Source organism: Leptopilina boulardi, unplaced genomic scaffold (assembly GCF_019393585.1).
Source record: "Leptopilina boulardi isolate dan_hultmark-lab unplaced genomic scaffold, ZJU_Lbou_2.1 LbouV2_302, whole genome shotgun sequence".
NCBI classification, from domain to species: Eukaryota; Metazoa; Arthropoda; class Insecta; order Hymenoptera; family Figitidae; genus Leptopilina; species Leptopilina boulardi.
In genome coordinates this window covers 2347812-2361845 of record NW_026137866.1, presented here as the reverse complement: position 1 = coordinate 2361845, position 14034 = coordinate 2347812, and the positions used below count along the sequence as shown (strand labels likewise).

General features: G+C 25.7%; 3 protein-coding genes across 7 annotated transcripts; 2 read left to right on the top strand and 1 right to left on the bottom strand.

Moving 5' to 3' along the window:
* Positions 1-7: 7 nt before the first annotated feature.
* LOC127282647 (uncharacterized) lies at positions 8-2649 on the bottom strand. 2 transcript variants are annotated; one of them, XM_051307023.1, is made up of 2 exons: positions 465-2649; positions 8-401 (listed from the first exon to the last, which is right to left on the bottom strand). In XM_051307023.1, the coding sequence occupies exons 1-2, from the start codon at positions 796-798 to the stop codon at positions 25-27; spliced, it is 711 nt and encodes a 236-aa protein (XP_051162980.1). In that variant the 5' UTR covers positions 799-2649; the 3' UTR covers positions 8-24. Both variants share the same exon structure in this region; 1 of them encodes a protein (XP_051162980.1).
* A 171-nt stretch (positions 2650-2820) lies between these two features.
* Positions 2821-4364, top strand: LOC127282649 (uncharacterized). The gene is made up of 2 exons (XM_051307027.1): positions 2821-2983; positions 3223-4364. Exons 1-2 carry the CDS (start codon positions 2978-2980, stop codon positions 3595-3597), a joined length of 381 nt encoding a protein of 126 aa, XP_051162984.1. The 5' UTR covers positions 2821-2977; the 3' UTR covers positions 3598-4364.
* A 215-nt stretch (positions 4365-4579) lies between these two features.
* On the top strand, positions 4580-13862 carry LOC127282646 (multiple C2 and transmembrane domain-containing protein). Of its 4 annotated transcripts, XM_051307021.1 has the most exons (15): positions 4588-4749; positions 6324-6374; positions 6580-6744; positions 6823-7215; positions 7285-7536; positions 8767-8909; positions 8995-9186; positions 9252-9400; positions 9469-9874; positions 9941-10083; positions 10154-10513; positions 10579-10708; positions 11056-11187; positions 11252-11577; positions 11659-13862. In XM_051307021.1, the coding sequence occupies exons 3-15, from the start codon at positions 6693-6695 to the stop codon at positions 11765-11767; spliced, it is 2787 nt and encodes a 928-aa protein (XP_051162978.1). In that variant the 5' UTR covers positions 4588-4749; positions 6324-6374; positions 6580-6692; the 3' UTR covers positions 11768-13862. The 4 variants fall into 4 exon arrangements, 3 of the variants coding, with proteins under 3 accessions (XP_051162979.1, XP_051162976.1, XP_051162978.1); XM_051307019.1 differs by lacking the exon at positions 6324-6374 and having other exon boundaries at positions 4585-4749; XR_007843229.1 differs by lacking the exons at positions 6324-6374; positions 11659-13862 and having other exon boundaries at positions 4580-4749; positions 10937-11187; positions 11252-11397.
* Positions 13863-14034: the final 172 nt, after the last annotated feature.

The window sequence follows — 14034 nt, the reverse complement described above, 5'->3', positions numbered from 1 at the left end:
TAAATTCCTAAATTCCAGTAAAGGCTAATTTTTATTTTTTTTACACGATTTATAATGACGTTTCATTACATGATTACTGATAAATTTAGTAGAGCATTTTTCACAAGCCACGCCTCTACAGATTTTAAAATGATTTTTATACGTTGCATTTTTTATCTTCTTCTCACAAGTTGGACACAATGTTTTATAAATATCTAAAATTTGATAAACCTTCTTCTGTTTTATTCCAGAACATCGAACATCATTTCGATTTCTTATTGGTTGTTTTGTTTGATAATTTTCTTCTTCAATTTCATAATTTACTTCTTCATTAAAAAATTGTGATTTTTTTGATGCTTCATTTAAAATTTCACTCTCCATTGTTTTTTGCATTAATTTTTTTATTTTTAACGCACCACTTCCTGGAGAAAGAAAAAAGGAAATTAAATTGCAAAACATAAAATTTGAAAAATAGAAAAACTTACCTTTATTGTAAAAATTGTTGTCTTCATTATTATTTATATTTGCAATCGATTGTGTAATAATCCAAACTTCACGTTCAATTTCAGCAGAGGACATATTTGCAGCTTGATGATTGTTGAAACGTTTATGATACATGTCAAACCATTGTTGAGTGTAGAAAATCTTTGGATTTATTGTCAAACCATGTTTTCGTTCAAGATGAACAAGTAAATGAACAGATTTAAATGTATCATTGTAATCACAAAAATGACAAGAGTACATTGTATTTGTCACTTCATTTTTTCGACGTAAAATTTCTTCACGTTGTTGTATTTCATCAACGACACGTTGCATCATTTCACCTGTGAAAATTTTTCATCAGTATAAAAGAGAAAAAGAATTTTTAACAAAGAAAAAAAACTTGCCCATATATTGTTTCCAATTTTCTGGAACAATATCCTTATTGTAAAATGTTTCTTTAAATTCTCTTTGCCAAATTTCGTCGTTAAAAATTTTCAACGGTACATGCAATTGATGATAAACAATGAGATGACGTCGTAGACTTTCAATTTTCAGATACATACCACTATTTCGATAACGACACAAATAGCATAATTGTTTTTCTCTATGTTTTGCTCGTAAATGTTTACGAAATTCAATTAAACTAGTTGTTTCAAATTTACATTTATCATTACATTGATAAATTTTTTCTTGTGACAAATGATGAGCAACAAAATGATATCGCAATTCAGCTGGATTAAAATTTTTCCCACTAGAACATATGGAGCATTTTAATTGACGTGTACACGATTTTACAATACGAAAATTTGAAAACATTTTTTCAACATCCACTGGAGCAATTACACTATCATTTGTAGAGCAACAATTAATTTTAAATGATTCAAGTATTTGATCAAATATACCAGAATAATTAATTGACTCTGATAAATTAACGCCCAGATCTATTGTTTGAAAATAAACATTTTCACGTAATAAAACACATGTACCTGGTTGTTGAATAAAAATATCATGCTTAATACCATTGTCTTTTAACCACGATGGTAAAATAATAAAACGACCATGTCTCAATGGCATTGAACAATTTATTGAAATTGTATCATCGTGAAAATTGCGATTATTTTTGAATATTTCACCAAAAAGATTTGTTAATCGTTGAACGTGTGCACGTTTAATAATTAGCCAAAGACGTGGTGCACCACCATAAAGAATATTAATAAGTGCATTAAAATTTGTTACAATTTGAATGGGATCTATTTTTTCTTCATTACCAATAATAAATTGAGAATAATTGATACCGGCCATTACTAAAGTTTGTGAGGAAAGATATTTTGGATGTATCATTGAACCAGAATCACCAGTTATTTTTGTCAATAATCCTATTTCATCATAGGAATTCTTATGTAGATAAATAGGCATAATTGTTTGAAATTCAGCATCATTTCGATTAAAAATATCAAGTAATAAATTTTCATAAATTTCAAAAAATTCCTGACGACACGCAATAACGTGATTGATATCATTACATGATTTTAAAATTGGCCAAATATTATTTAATTTCTTTTCTTTCAATTGCTCATTGTATTTATTTAACAATGATGATGATGATGTGGTTTGTTGTAATAGTATTTGCAAATATTTGCCAAATTGTTTTTGTTGTTTTAAAAAATTGTGATTTTCGTTAATATTTATTAAATTTTCATCGATATTGTAGATTTGAAAAATGTCCATTTTATTGTAAAGTGACGAGCATTTATATTTAATAATTTGCAAATTAATTTCTCGATTAATAATTCCGTCGAATAATTCATTTAATGTGATATTTATTCGTTTTAAATCTTGTAAATTAATATACATGGTTTCAATTATAAAAGCATCCATATCATTTATAGAAACATTCATATTGCTCTTGGTACAATTTAAAAATGTAGAAATTGCTTCGTCAAGTTGAATTGATTGAATTGTTTCACAACACACTAGACTCGAACGTGTCGAACGTATGGATTTTGGTTTTGACTCTTTTGTTTTTAATTTCAATAAATAGTCGATCCATTCTATATAATTTTCTTCACAATCTGATAAAAATGAAGAATTTTCTCTCGACATGATTTTTATTTATACAATAAATAATCTAGAGAAAATGTGAATTTAAAACGATATAATAAAATAACATTCTCGAGTGACAATAATGCGGGTACTATTTTCTGGTTGTAAAAACAAATATATTTTTTCTTATTTTCACGCCTAAAAAAATATAAAATTTTTTTTGATAAAATTTTTAAATTTTGGAATTTTAGATGTTAATTGCAAAAGGTCATTTGTGTTTAAAAAATTATTTAACACTTTATATAGAGCGTCATTGAACGTTTAGCATCTTCTCGTCTGACGTCAATATTATGTATAAAAACATTAAGAGTTCGCTTGTGTCGTTAAAGTATATTGTTTAAAAGTCACCTGAAGAACAACTATAATAGAAAAAACCAAAAATTGTGCTTCACATTTTTTTTTCAACTATAAAATGATGGTGAGAAAAATTTTAATATGAAAATTATTCTATAATTTTATAAAATATTTTTTTTTGCCTCAGAAAAAAATATTCGATTTAAATAATCGATTACTTGACATCAAATAAATTTTTATTTGATAATAGCCAATCGATTATTTGAAAAGAATATTTTTTTTTTCAATAAACCCATTTTAATTTTTGAAAAATGTTTCATTTAAACAGAATAATAAATAATTCTCAATATTCTTTTGTTGCAGATTAATAAAATTGTAGCTTTAGCAATTTTCTTTCTAACAATGATTGAAATATATGCCAATCCTTTGGAAAGAAAAATTATTTCTGAAACAAAAGCTGCAAGTCCTTTAGAAATAATTCAAAATAAAACAAAAGAAACGCCATTATTGTGTTTATTGGAATGTGAAAATAATATTAATAAACGGCATACAATTATTAGTAAAAGAAATCATATTTTTTCAACATCTGACAATGGAAAATTTATAAAAAGATCTTTAAAAGAATATAAAGATCTTGATACTGCTGCTGGTACAAATATTCTTCGTCCTCTTTTTGTATATCGTCAACAAGTTGAATATAGAAAGCGTATAAAAAAAAATAACAATCGAGGTATTTAGTGAAAAAAAAAATTTATAATAATTTAATTTAATTGCCCTATAACAATATGTTACACGTGTATGTCATTTACGTGTTTTTACATTGTAGGGCAATAAAACTAGAACAATATTTTTACTAATAAAAACTAACGCAAAAATTTTTTGTACTCGAACTAAAAATTATTAATTAACACTGAAAAAAAAAATTTTTTGATTCAAATAATCGGTTATCAAATAAATATTTACTTGAACCAAATAATATTTATTTGAACCAAATAATATTTGATTCAAATAAAAATTATTTGGTTCAAGTAAATATTTTTTTCAAATAAATATTTATTCGGTTAAAATAAATATTTATTTGGTTCAAGTAACCGATTATTTGAATGAAATAATTTTTTTCTTTCAGTGTAGAATTAATTTAGAAAAATGAAGATCAAATTTTTCTAATTTATAATTGTAGTTATCCGATTGTAATTAAATAAAAGGGGGGGATAAATTTAAACGCTTAAAAGGCGAGGCAAAAAAATTAATTGCAAACAACGCTACTAAGAACAAGAAGAGAGTAGTAACGTTACAAAACAAAAGAACTTGGTTTTTTTTTTTTGTAACAAAAAGAAGATTAATAATTAATTAAAAAATTATTTAGTTATCAATTAAGGTTAATAATAACCACTTACAAGTCATTTTGTATAAACTCTGTTAAAATTCTATTTTTTTACTTGCATGTGTAAAATAATTTGTAATTTTTAATAAAAAAAAGAAATTGTTTCTTAAACACTATCATTCTTGATATGTATTTTTTAAAAAAAAGTACCTTTAAAAAAAACTATCGCAAATGATAAAATATGAAAACATAATTATTATGAAATCGTACACATAATGACATCATAAATATAGGGAACTAAAAGAAAAATTATGTAAATTCTGACGCATGATAATATTATTATTATAATGATGATGATGACTTGCCCAAGACGACATATATTTCCAAAACTCTAAATTATGCTATTAACGCTTATAATAAAAATAATATAGAGTATACGTGTCAACCTAGTAGTTATTTACAACGCAGTTCTTTCAGTTCAATTTTCTATCTATACGACACACGTGGTTAATAAGAAAATCAAACATTTTCGTATCGGTGACCTGTTTTTTTTTGACACAATGTGTGTAAGTGTTTTTTTCCCTTATTTTTAATGAATACGAAGAGTTTTAAAAATTTAACTATTAATGTGATATTTTTTACATTTATTATTAATTAATTAATTTGCAATCTGTTGTAAATTAATTAATTAATAAAATACGTTATAAAATATTACTAAAAAAAATTAATTTTTTAATTTATTAATTTTTTAATTAATTAATTTTCAATTAATTAATAATTTTAAAAAATACAGTATCTGAATTTCAATATTTGCAACATTGTCACAATATTCTAATATTGCCAGGAATAAATTTAATATTAGTAATTTTGTAGCAATTTCAAAATAATGTGAGTGATTACTGATAATATCATGAAATTGGTTTATCCCCTTAAACAAATATATTTGAAAATAAAATATGTGTCAAATGAAAACGCATACGTGTCAATAGAATCAAATATACAACGCAGTTCTTTCAGTTCAGTTTTTCTATCCATAAGGAATATCTGTTCAATAAAAATTTTTTTTCTAATTTTTTTTTTTTTGTGTAGACGATAAGTATAGTGTTTCTTATAAATGGAATCCATTGTTCGGAGTTCAATTTTTTTCATCAAATCTCTTTCAAATTTTTATTAATTACAATTTGTTTCATCTATTTAATTTTCATGATATAAATAAATTTATTTATTTATTATTATATTATGTAATTTTAGAACGTATAGGTAATTAAATTAATTTTTTTATTAAAACCGATCTTTGTCTTTGACAAGGAAAATATTTTTCTTGATTTGAAAATAATAATTGATTTTCCACAATAAATTTTTTTTTTTCTTTTTAAATATTGAATTAACTTTTTAGTCTCTGAATATTCTTATTTTTAAAAATTGTTTCCTTTTTTGATTTTACATTAACAAAAAAAAAAAAAAAAAAAAAAAAAAACTCTTTTTATAAGTACTACCTCTTTAACTCCATCATTTCATTTGCGCAGGTTCAACATGAAATAAGATTTATATCTTTTATATTCTTCATATATGTAACGTGTCTTGAAGTTTAATAAGTTTTCATCAATTTTTAAAATTAATATTAATTGAAAATTAAAAAAAAAACAAAGAAACAATTTTTAAAATATTAAATTCGTATTTTTAGTAAATTTTTATAATACATAAACCTTCCGAGTATACGAATCAGCTTGGGTCGATAGAGCTGCCTCATCTACAATCTTCTCTCGACCTCTCTTTCTCACACGCATTTACGGTTTAGTTTTTTCTCTCCGTTTTTATAATATATCAATTTTCTTATCCTTTAACGACATATATATCCATATCTCTCTCTATATATAATTATCAGTATTTAGCTCAAGTTCTTTCAGTGATTTATTGATGAAAAAAAATTCAGAAATTTTTTGTGATTTTTTTTTTAAATTTACTTTTTGTATATATAATTTCAAATTAATAAAACTGTAAAGTGTTAGAAATAAAGTGTTTTATGTATTTCTATGAATAAATAGAAATGACAAAGTCTAGAAATTTTTTTTTTATAAAGTGATTATTAATTTTTTGCCAAAAAAAATTGTTACAAATCTTCTAATTGGATATTTTAAAGAGATGCACTTTAAAAAACAGTGAATGACCTCTGATGACCTTTATCCCTTAGGTAAATATTAGAATATGTAAATTAATTTTAGTAGGTTATGTGCAAAAAAATTTTATCGCAAAAAAATTAAATTTTTTATTTTATAGTCGTTAAAAATTTTGCAGTTGGTTTATTTTACCTGAATTCTAAAATTATTTGAGAAATTGTTGAATTTTTTTTTAGCGAAAAAAATGAGATTTGATTCAAAAAAATTTTAATTTTACAGGTCTGAACAATTATACAAGGTCATGTTATCATCAAACACCATCGTAATTTTTCAAATACTAAATATTCATCAAGAGAAGTATCATAGAACAATTCTCCTATTGGGAGGATAAAATGAGTAAAAGTGTTGAATTTCTATCAATGGCTGAGGACAACGAACAAGCATGTAAGTTTTCTTTTTTAATTTTTTTTCAAAAAAAAATAAAAAAATAATTGCAAATTTTAACAAGAATTCTTTTTTAAGGTGAACCAAATATAGAAGATAAATCTAGACTTAATTTTAATGGAAGTAGACAAATATCAAAGAGTGCAACCGAATTGAGAAATAATGAATCAGATAGTTCAAATAAATCGCCAATTCACCGAATACAAAATGAAAAAGAAATAACGACAAGTCATCAACATCGACATGCATCAGTGGCTCAAAAAACTCATATCTTTTTTGCCACCCTGAAAAATCGTTGGACACGAAGTAAAAGTAAAGAAAGAAAAAAATCGAAAGAATCATCAATTTTTCTTAGTCAAGATTCAAAAAATATTGGCGTCGAATCTGATTATGCTGCTGATTATTCATCGGAACATAGTCATAGTTCTTCTGCCACTCAAAGTCCAGCTAAACATTATTTACATCATCCAGGTAATTTTTCTTTTTTTTTCTTTTTACAAATTCTTGAGAAAAAAATTATAATTGATATTTTATTTTTAGAATCACCTCTTACAAATCGCAAAAAGGATCAAACAAATCTTAAAGAAGATGGATTAGATGATTGCACAGAAGCATCTTGTAAACAAAGACAAAAGGATGAGGGTTTTGAAGATGGAAAAACAAATGGAATTGTTGATATTAATTTATCGGAACAAACTCGACGAAGGGAATTAGCATTGAGGCAACATGCATTTTTTCAATTACGACTTCATATAAAAAGAGGCGCCAATCTCGTTGCAATGGATAGATGTGGTAAATTTTTCTTAAAAATTTATTTCACTGAGTAAATTATCGTGCGTACATGCATTGTATTTGCATGTTTGGAGTGTTACTAAAAAAAAGCGAATGTGTTCCTTAGGTGTTTATTGGAATACTAAAATATTAAAAAGAATATAAAGCGATTTTAAAAAAAAATTACAATTTATTTGAATTGTATTTGATATCGGTTAGGCTAGGTACAAGCTTGCAAATTCGGATTTTATTTAGAATCAAAATCTTGCTCAAAGGGAATTCAAACTATCGCAATAACTAAATTTATCTTTTTAGTTTTTGTCTTTGGAAATGATATTAAATTCCCAAATTCTAAAACACTGGAAAAATAGCAAAAAAAAGGATAATTTTTGTCAAAAAAAATTTTATATACCCGATAAAAATTTTTTACTTTCTAGATTTCAATAATGATACTGAGATAACCTATCTACTGTGAAACAAATTTTTCATGAACTTCCGTGAAATCTTTTTTTGTGCAAGGTATGCTCTTAACTTTTGTGCAATAAATTTGAGCTCTCTTGCTTTTATTTAGCCTTAAATTTACAGTAATATTTAGTTCGCAACACTTTGATTCACAATGCGCAGTTCATCTGAGCTTCTTTAAACGCTGTTAATCACTGGTAAAATCATTCTATATCCATTTATTAGATAGACTAAAAATTAAATTATATAAAAAGAAAATATTAATAAGCATGGTATTATCCAGCAAAAAATTTTTCGTCTTTCTCAAAAATCTAATAATAATTGATAGCACGTAAAATTGCAGCTGGCTTGTTTAAAAAATTCCGCCTTTTGGCAAATTTAATATAATACCATAAGCTTGTCATGAAATTTTGTCACAAGCTTGCGTTTAGAGGTTTAAAAATTCAAAAAGCATGAAAAATATTTGATTTTTTTTTTCTATAAATTGAAAAAGGAAACGATAGGTCAGAAAACGAAAATAATTTTACCTAGGAACATTTGCAAAAAAATAATAGGGAATTCGAAACGAAAAAATTGTTAAAGAACAAAATTTTAGTTTTTGTTCATAGACGAGAGAAAAATAAGGTTAAATTTTAAAAAATTTCTGCATGACTCCTCTAATTTTAGGAAAAATATTTTCTGAGACAATATTAACTGAAATATTCATAATTGAGTAATTTTTGTAGCAAACTTTATTTTTCTCTCATAGACACAAAAAAAACAAATATTTAACGATTATCAAATTTTCAGGTGCTAGTGATCCGTATGTTAAGATAAAATCTGCTGGACGACTTTTGCACAAGACACGAACAGTTCACAGGGATTTAAATCCAACATGGGATGAAAGTATTACCTTACCAATAGAGGATCCATTTCAAACAATTAATATTAAGGTGCGTTACTATAAAAATTAAAAAATTATAAAATAAAAAAAAAATTATAAATTATAAAATTAACGAAATTGATTTAATAATTTAGGTTTTTGATTACGATTGGGGTCTCCAAGATGATTTTATGGGTGCAGCAATATTAGATTTAACACAATTAGATTTATGCCAATCCCAAGATATAATATTGGAGCTAAAGGATCCCGCAAGACCGCAACAGTATTTAGGTGAAATTTTTTTAACAGCTTCACTTTGGCCGAAAAATCAACAAGAAAAAGAGCAGGTATTTATTTATATATAAAAAATTTATAATTTTTATTTATTTACAAATAAAAATCCTTTCTTTAGTATTTTCAGAAGAGTAACAGACTGGCAGACGTAAATCGCAAACTAAAATCCCAAATATGGAGTTCAGTGGTGACAATTGTTTTAGTTGAAGCGAAAAATTTATTACCAATGGACGTTGATGGTTTATCAGATCCATTCGTAAAATTTCGGTAATTTTTCTATTTTTGCAAAAAACAAAAATTAAGGCAATTTTTTTTTGAAAAATAATTTTTTCTAGATTGGGTGCAGAAAAATATAAATCGAAAGTGGTTAATAAAAATTTAAATCCAGTATGGTTGGAACAATTTGATCTTCATCTTTATGATGATCCACACATAGGTCAAGAATTAGAAGTGACAGTTTGGGATCGTGATAAAAGTCATCAAGATGATTTAATGGGAAAATGTATAATAAATTTAGATACCTTGGAACGTGAAACAACACATAGATTATGGCGTGAACTTGAAGATGGAGCTGGAAGTATTTTTTTGTTATTAACAATTAGTGGTACAACTGCTAGTGAAACAATTAGTGATTTAGCTGCTCATGAAGAAACACCACGAGAAAGAGCACAACTTTTATTAAAATATTCATTAATGAATACATTACGAAGACCAAAAGATGTTGGACATTTAATTGTCAAGGTATTTTAATAATTTTAAAGTAAAGAAATCACTTAGAGGAAGGTGAATTAATTTTTTAATTTACAGGTTTATAGAGCACATGGCCTTGCAGCTGCTGATTTAGGTGGTAAAAGTGATCCATTTTGTGTTTTAGAATTAGTCAACGCTAGATTGCAAACACAAACGGAATACAAAACACTAACACCAAATTGGCAGAAAATTTTTACATTGTAATTATGGAATTTTTTTTTAAATAGAATTTTGTTTAAACAAATTGTTTGAACAATTTTTTTTTTTCAGCAATGTGAAAGATATTAATTCTGTATTGGAAGTAACTGTATACGATGAGGATAGGGATCATAAAGTTGAATTTCTCGGTAAAGTAGCAATTCCGCTATTAAAAATAAAAAATGGTGAAAAAAGATGGTACGCTTTGAAGGATAAAAAATTAAGAGGTCGAGCTAAGGGAAATTCACCTCAAATTCTGTTAGAAATGACGGTAATATGGAATATAATAAGAGCTTATATAAGAACTATTAATCCCAAGGAAAAAAAATATATGGAACCGGAAATGAAATTTAAAAGACAAGTTTTTTTACGAAATGTTCTTAGGCTCAAGGCTATTATTGTTATTTTCATCGATTTGGGAAAATACATTCAGTAAGTTATATATTCTTTGACAATTTTCTCAAAATTTGTGAAATAATTTTGAATTTAATTTTTAGGAGCTGTTTTGAGTGGGAAAATAAAATGAGAAGTGCCATTGCTCTTATTCTCTTTGTACTTGGCTGTTACTATTTTCAACCGTACATGGTACCCACTGCAGCGTTACTTATTCTCTTAAAATATTATGTGGTAAGTTTAAAGGAAAAATTTTTCATTTCCCAACGGAGTTTGTAAGGAAGATGTTTTATTTTACTTAAGCAAAAGGCGAAAAAAATTTGTTTTGTTACTTTTTTTTTTGGTAACATTTATTTCTAATGATGAAAATTTAAGAACCAGTCTAACAAGCAGCGCCACAAATTCTATTTTTTATCACTTAAAAAAAAAAGTGCCGCATTATTTTCTTTTTTTTTTACTTAGTATCCATTGCTGCGGCGCTGCTTGGCTTGGCGTTTTCTTTTTTACTCATTTCTCTTGTTTTATTTCGTCGCTGGCAAAAGAGAGAGATTATTGCTTGAATCGCTTCGCTCTGCGGACAGGTTGCTGTACTGACAGGAGCACCCGTTTCTCATCAGGTGGGGCACAACTTAGCAAATTCGAATGAATCGGTAACGGATGATGGTCCTCCTACTCCAGGTGATGACGACGATGACGACGACGACAAGGATAAGGTTTGTAGAAAATTATTAGTAATTTTTTTTTTCCCCCAACAAATTTTATTTTTCTTTTTTTTAGGAGGAAAAAAGAAGTCTCAAAGAACGTCTTCAGGCTATACAGGAAGTAACACAAACTGTGCAAAATTCAATTGGCTATTTAGCTAGCCTTTGTGAAAGAGTCAAAAATCTATTCAACTTCACAGTTCCCTATTTGAGTTATCTCGCTATAATAATGACAATTTTTGGAGTAATTGTACTTTATTTAATACCAGTGAGATTTCTAATTTTGGCATTGGGTGTGAATAAATTTTCAAGAAAGATCTTTCGACCACATACGGTGCCTAACAATGAAGTTCTTGATCTTATATGCAGAGTTCCAGATGATGAGGAAATTCTTAATTACAGGTTTGTATTTTCCGTCATAGAATAATTAATATAATTTTCCAAAAAAAGAAAGAATTATTTATTCTATTTATTTGAATTCAGAGAATTAAAGCCTTTACCTACTGCCGACTGTGATAAAAGTGGTACATCAGGAACATCTCAAGGTAGCTTATCAAGGAGAGAATTAAGACGAAGACAAAAAATGGCGTAACAGATTATCCCGCGGCAAGAAGTCGCGGGTCTACGGCCGTCCGATCTCTTTAAAACTGTTTTGATGCGTAAAAAACTTTTAAGAAACAGAAAAAATTCTAATGAAAAATTGGAAATTTTAGAAATTGACTGATCCAAAAAAAAAAAAAAATCTTAGATTTTTCTAATTAAAATTAATATTTTTGTTTAATAGATACCCTTATTATTAAATTTGAAAAAAAAAGAAAATTTTAGGGTAGAAATAATTGTTCCCAATCGTTAAAAAAAATTGATTTTGATGTAAAGTTTTTTAAACTTATTCCGCTGTGTGTGATATTGATATTTTTATTCCTTTTTTTAATCTACAATCACAATATTTGTCTTTCCATTCGCTTCCTTGAATACACAGAACTTCCAAATAAATAGTCAAATCTTTAATCTATTTAAAAAAATTTTCCAAGCGCACCTAAAATATTATAAAAATCTCTACCGCAGGTTAGTGAATTTCAATCTGTTGTTAATTAAAAACTTTTTATATTTATAAGACTAAAAATATTGAATTTCAATCATTAAATAGCACAGAAAAGTATTTAAAATGTCAATTTCTACTTTTTTACATTCCATAAATCATTTTTTTGTTAGGGTTTACTTGCTCGCTAGTTAAAAAAAAAAAAAAAAAATTTCAACCCAAAAGAGCCTAAAGTTGGAAACAATTGTTTCAATTCAAAATATCTCTTTCCATAAAAATAAATGTGTTTGCATAAAGAGCGCTTTATCTTTAAACTTTTGAAACTATAATAGTTAGATTCTACAAAGCAATAACTTTTTAGAAAGTAAAGCATTTCTAATTCACCTATCTTCTCTAATACACTAACATATAGAGTGTAATAATCATATCTGCAAAAAATGAGCTGGCTTACACTAATTTTCTTAATTAATGAAAATTAATTAAAAAGAAGAACGTTCAATAAAACAAAAAAAAAAATCTATGTAAATCAGCTCAATGTCAAGTTTCTGCTAGAATCGAAATAGCTTTTTAGATATATAATAGCATATGCCACAATATATCAAACATCTAAAAAGCTAAAGGCAGATACCTTTAATTAATTTTTTTTCATTCGTTATTTTAAAAATACACATAAAAAAAAAGTTAGTCTTTTTTTAATAGTTTCTTTAGTACAAAAAAATACAATTAAAAGAATTATAAAGAATAATACTGGTTGTGTCTAGTACATTAATTAATTATTAATTTGTTAATAATGTAAAATAATAAAATTTTTCACATACCTCAAAAAAAAAATGTGTGTGAATTACGAAAACTAGCGCCAAATCACTCAAAATGTCAATAAATTTCAAATTAAAATAATTTCATTGTAAAATTTTCAAGTTTTAGAATAATTATTCATATTCTTTAGCTCCAAAAAAAAAAAAAAAATGTTAGAACAACGATCACAGACCACGTAACATTAACAAAAAAAAAACCTACTTATCAATTGTTAATATAATATAGGATTTATATAAATTTTGTCAAATAGCGAAACACTTTTATCACTCGATGTATAATTGTTTCAATGTTTGGCGCACTATTGTAAAAAATAACTTGTTTGTATATTACCATTATTTCTATAAAATACTCTCGCAGCATTTAAAACAACAAAAATATTGTTTCAATATTTCTGGAAATTTAATTGCTGTATGGGTTTTTTTTTACTTTAAAAATATTTAATAATGTTATCTAATTTACCGATATTAATATCTATATTTATATAGTGCAGTTTTTAAAAGTACGAGGTCAATTAATTTTATAACTTCAAAAAAAAATGTTATTCATATAAAAGTTACGAAAAAGTTCTTCGTTACAAATAGAAAAACTGGTTAAAAGCTGCCGTTACGTTTGTTCAAAGAAATAATGCAACATTTTTCATAAGGTAAATTAGAGTTATTTAATAATTAAAAATTGTTAAAAAAAATGTCATTTTGATTGTTTACTAGATGTAAGTCAATGTCCAAAAGCATAAAGCCTCAACAAAACAAAAAATTTTGTCTTCATCAAACATTAATTAATTCAATGTCAACACGAACAATTATTATAGTTATTATACATTCATTGTTTCTAATGACTAATGTAATAATTTGTATAAAAACCTATTTCCTATTTATTTTTTTAAACATTTCTGAATCGTAAATATTTAACATTTAAAAATCTGTCATTGTTTTAAACTTCTTGAAGTTTCTTTTTGATAAATATATAATTGCTTATGGTTAATAAAACAGTCTACCAATTTTTTT

What these genes read in the sequence shown, in the direction of transcription:
- LOC127282647 (XM_051307023.1), bottom strand. Translation starts at nt 798, where the DNA reads ATGATGCAACGTGTCGTTGATGAAATACAACAACGTGAAGAAATTTTA. An exon ending in CAACAATTTTTACAATAAAG is followed by an intron (nt 402 to 464) that starts GTAAGTTTTTCT and finishes TTCTTTCTCCAG; the next exon opens with GAAGTGGTGCGTTAAAAATA.
- LOC127282646 (XM_051307019.1), top strand. Translation starts at nt 6,693, where the DNA reads ATGAGTAAAAGTGTTGAATTTCTATCAATGGCTGAGGACAACGAACAA. An exon ending in CGTTGCAATGGATAGATGTG is followed by an intron (nt 7,537 to 8,766) that starts GTAAATTTTTCT and finishes TCAAATTTTCAG; the next exon opens with GTGCTAGTGATCCGTATGTT. An exon ending in TTGGACATTTAATTGTCAAG is followed by an intron (nt 9,875 to 9,940) that starts GTATTTTAATAA and finishes TTTAATTTACAG; the next exon opens with GTTTATAGAGCACATGGCCT.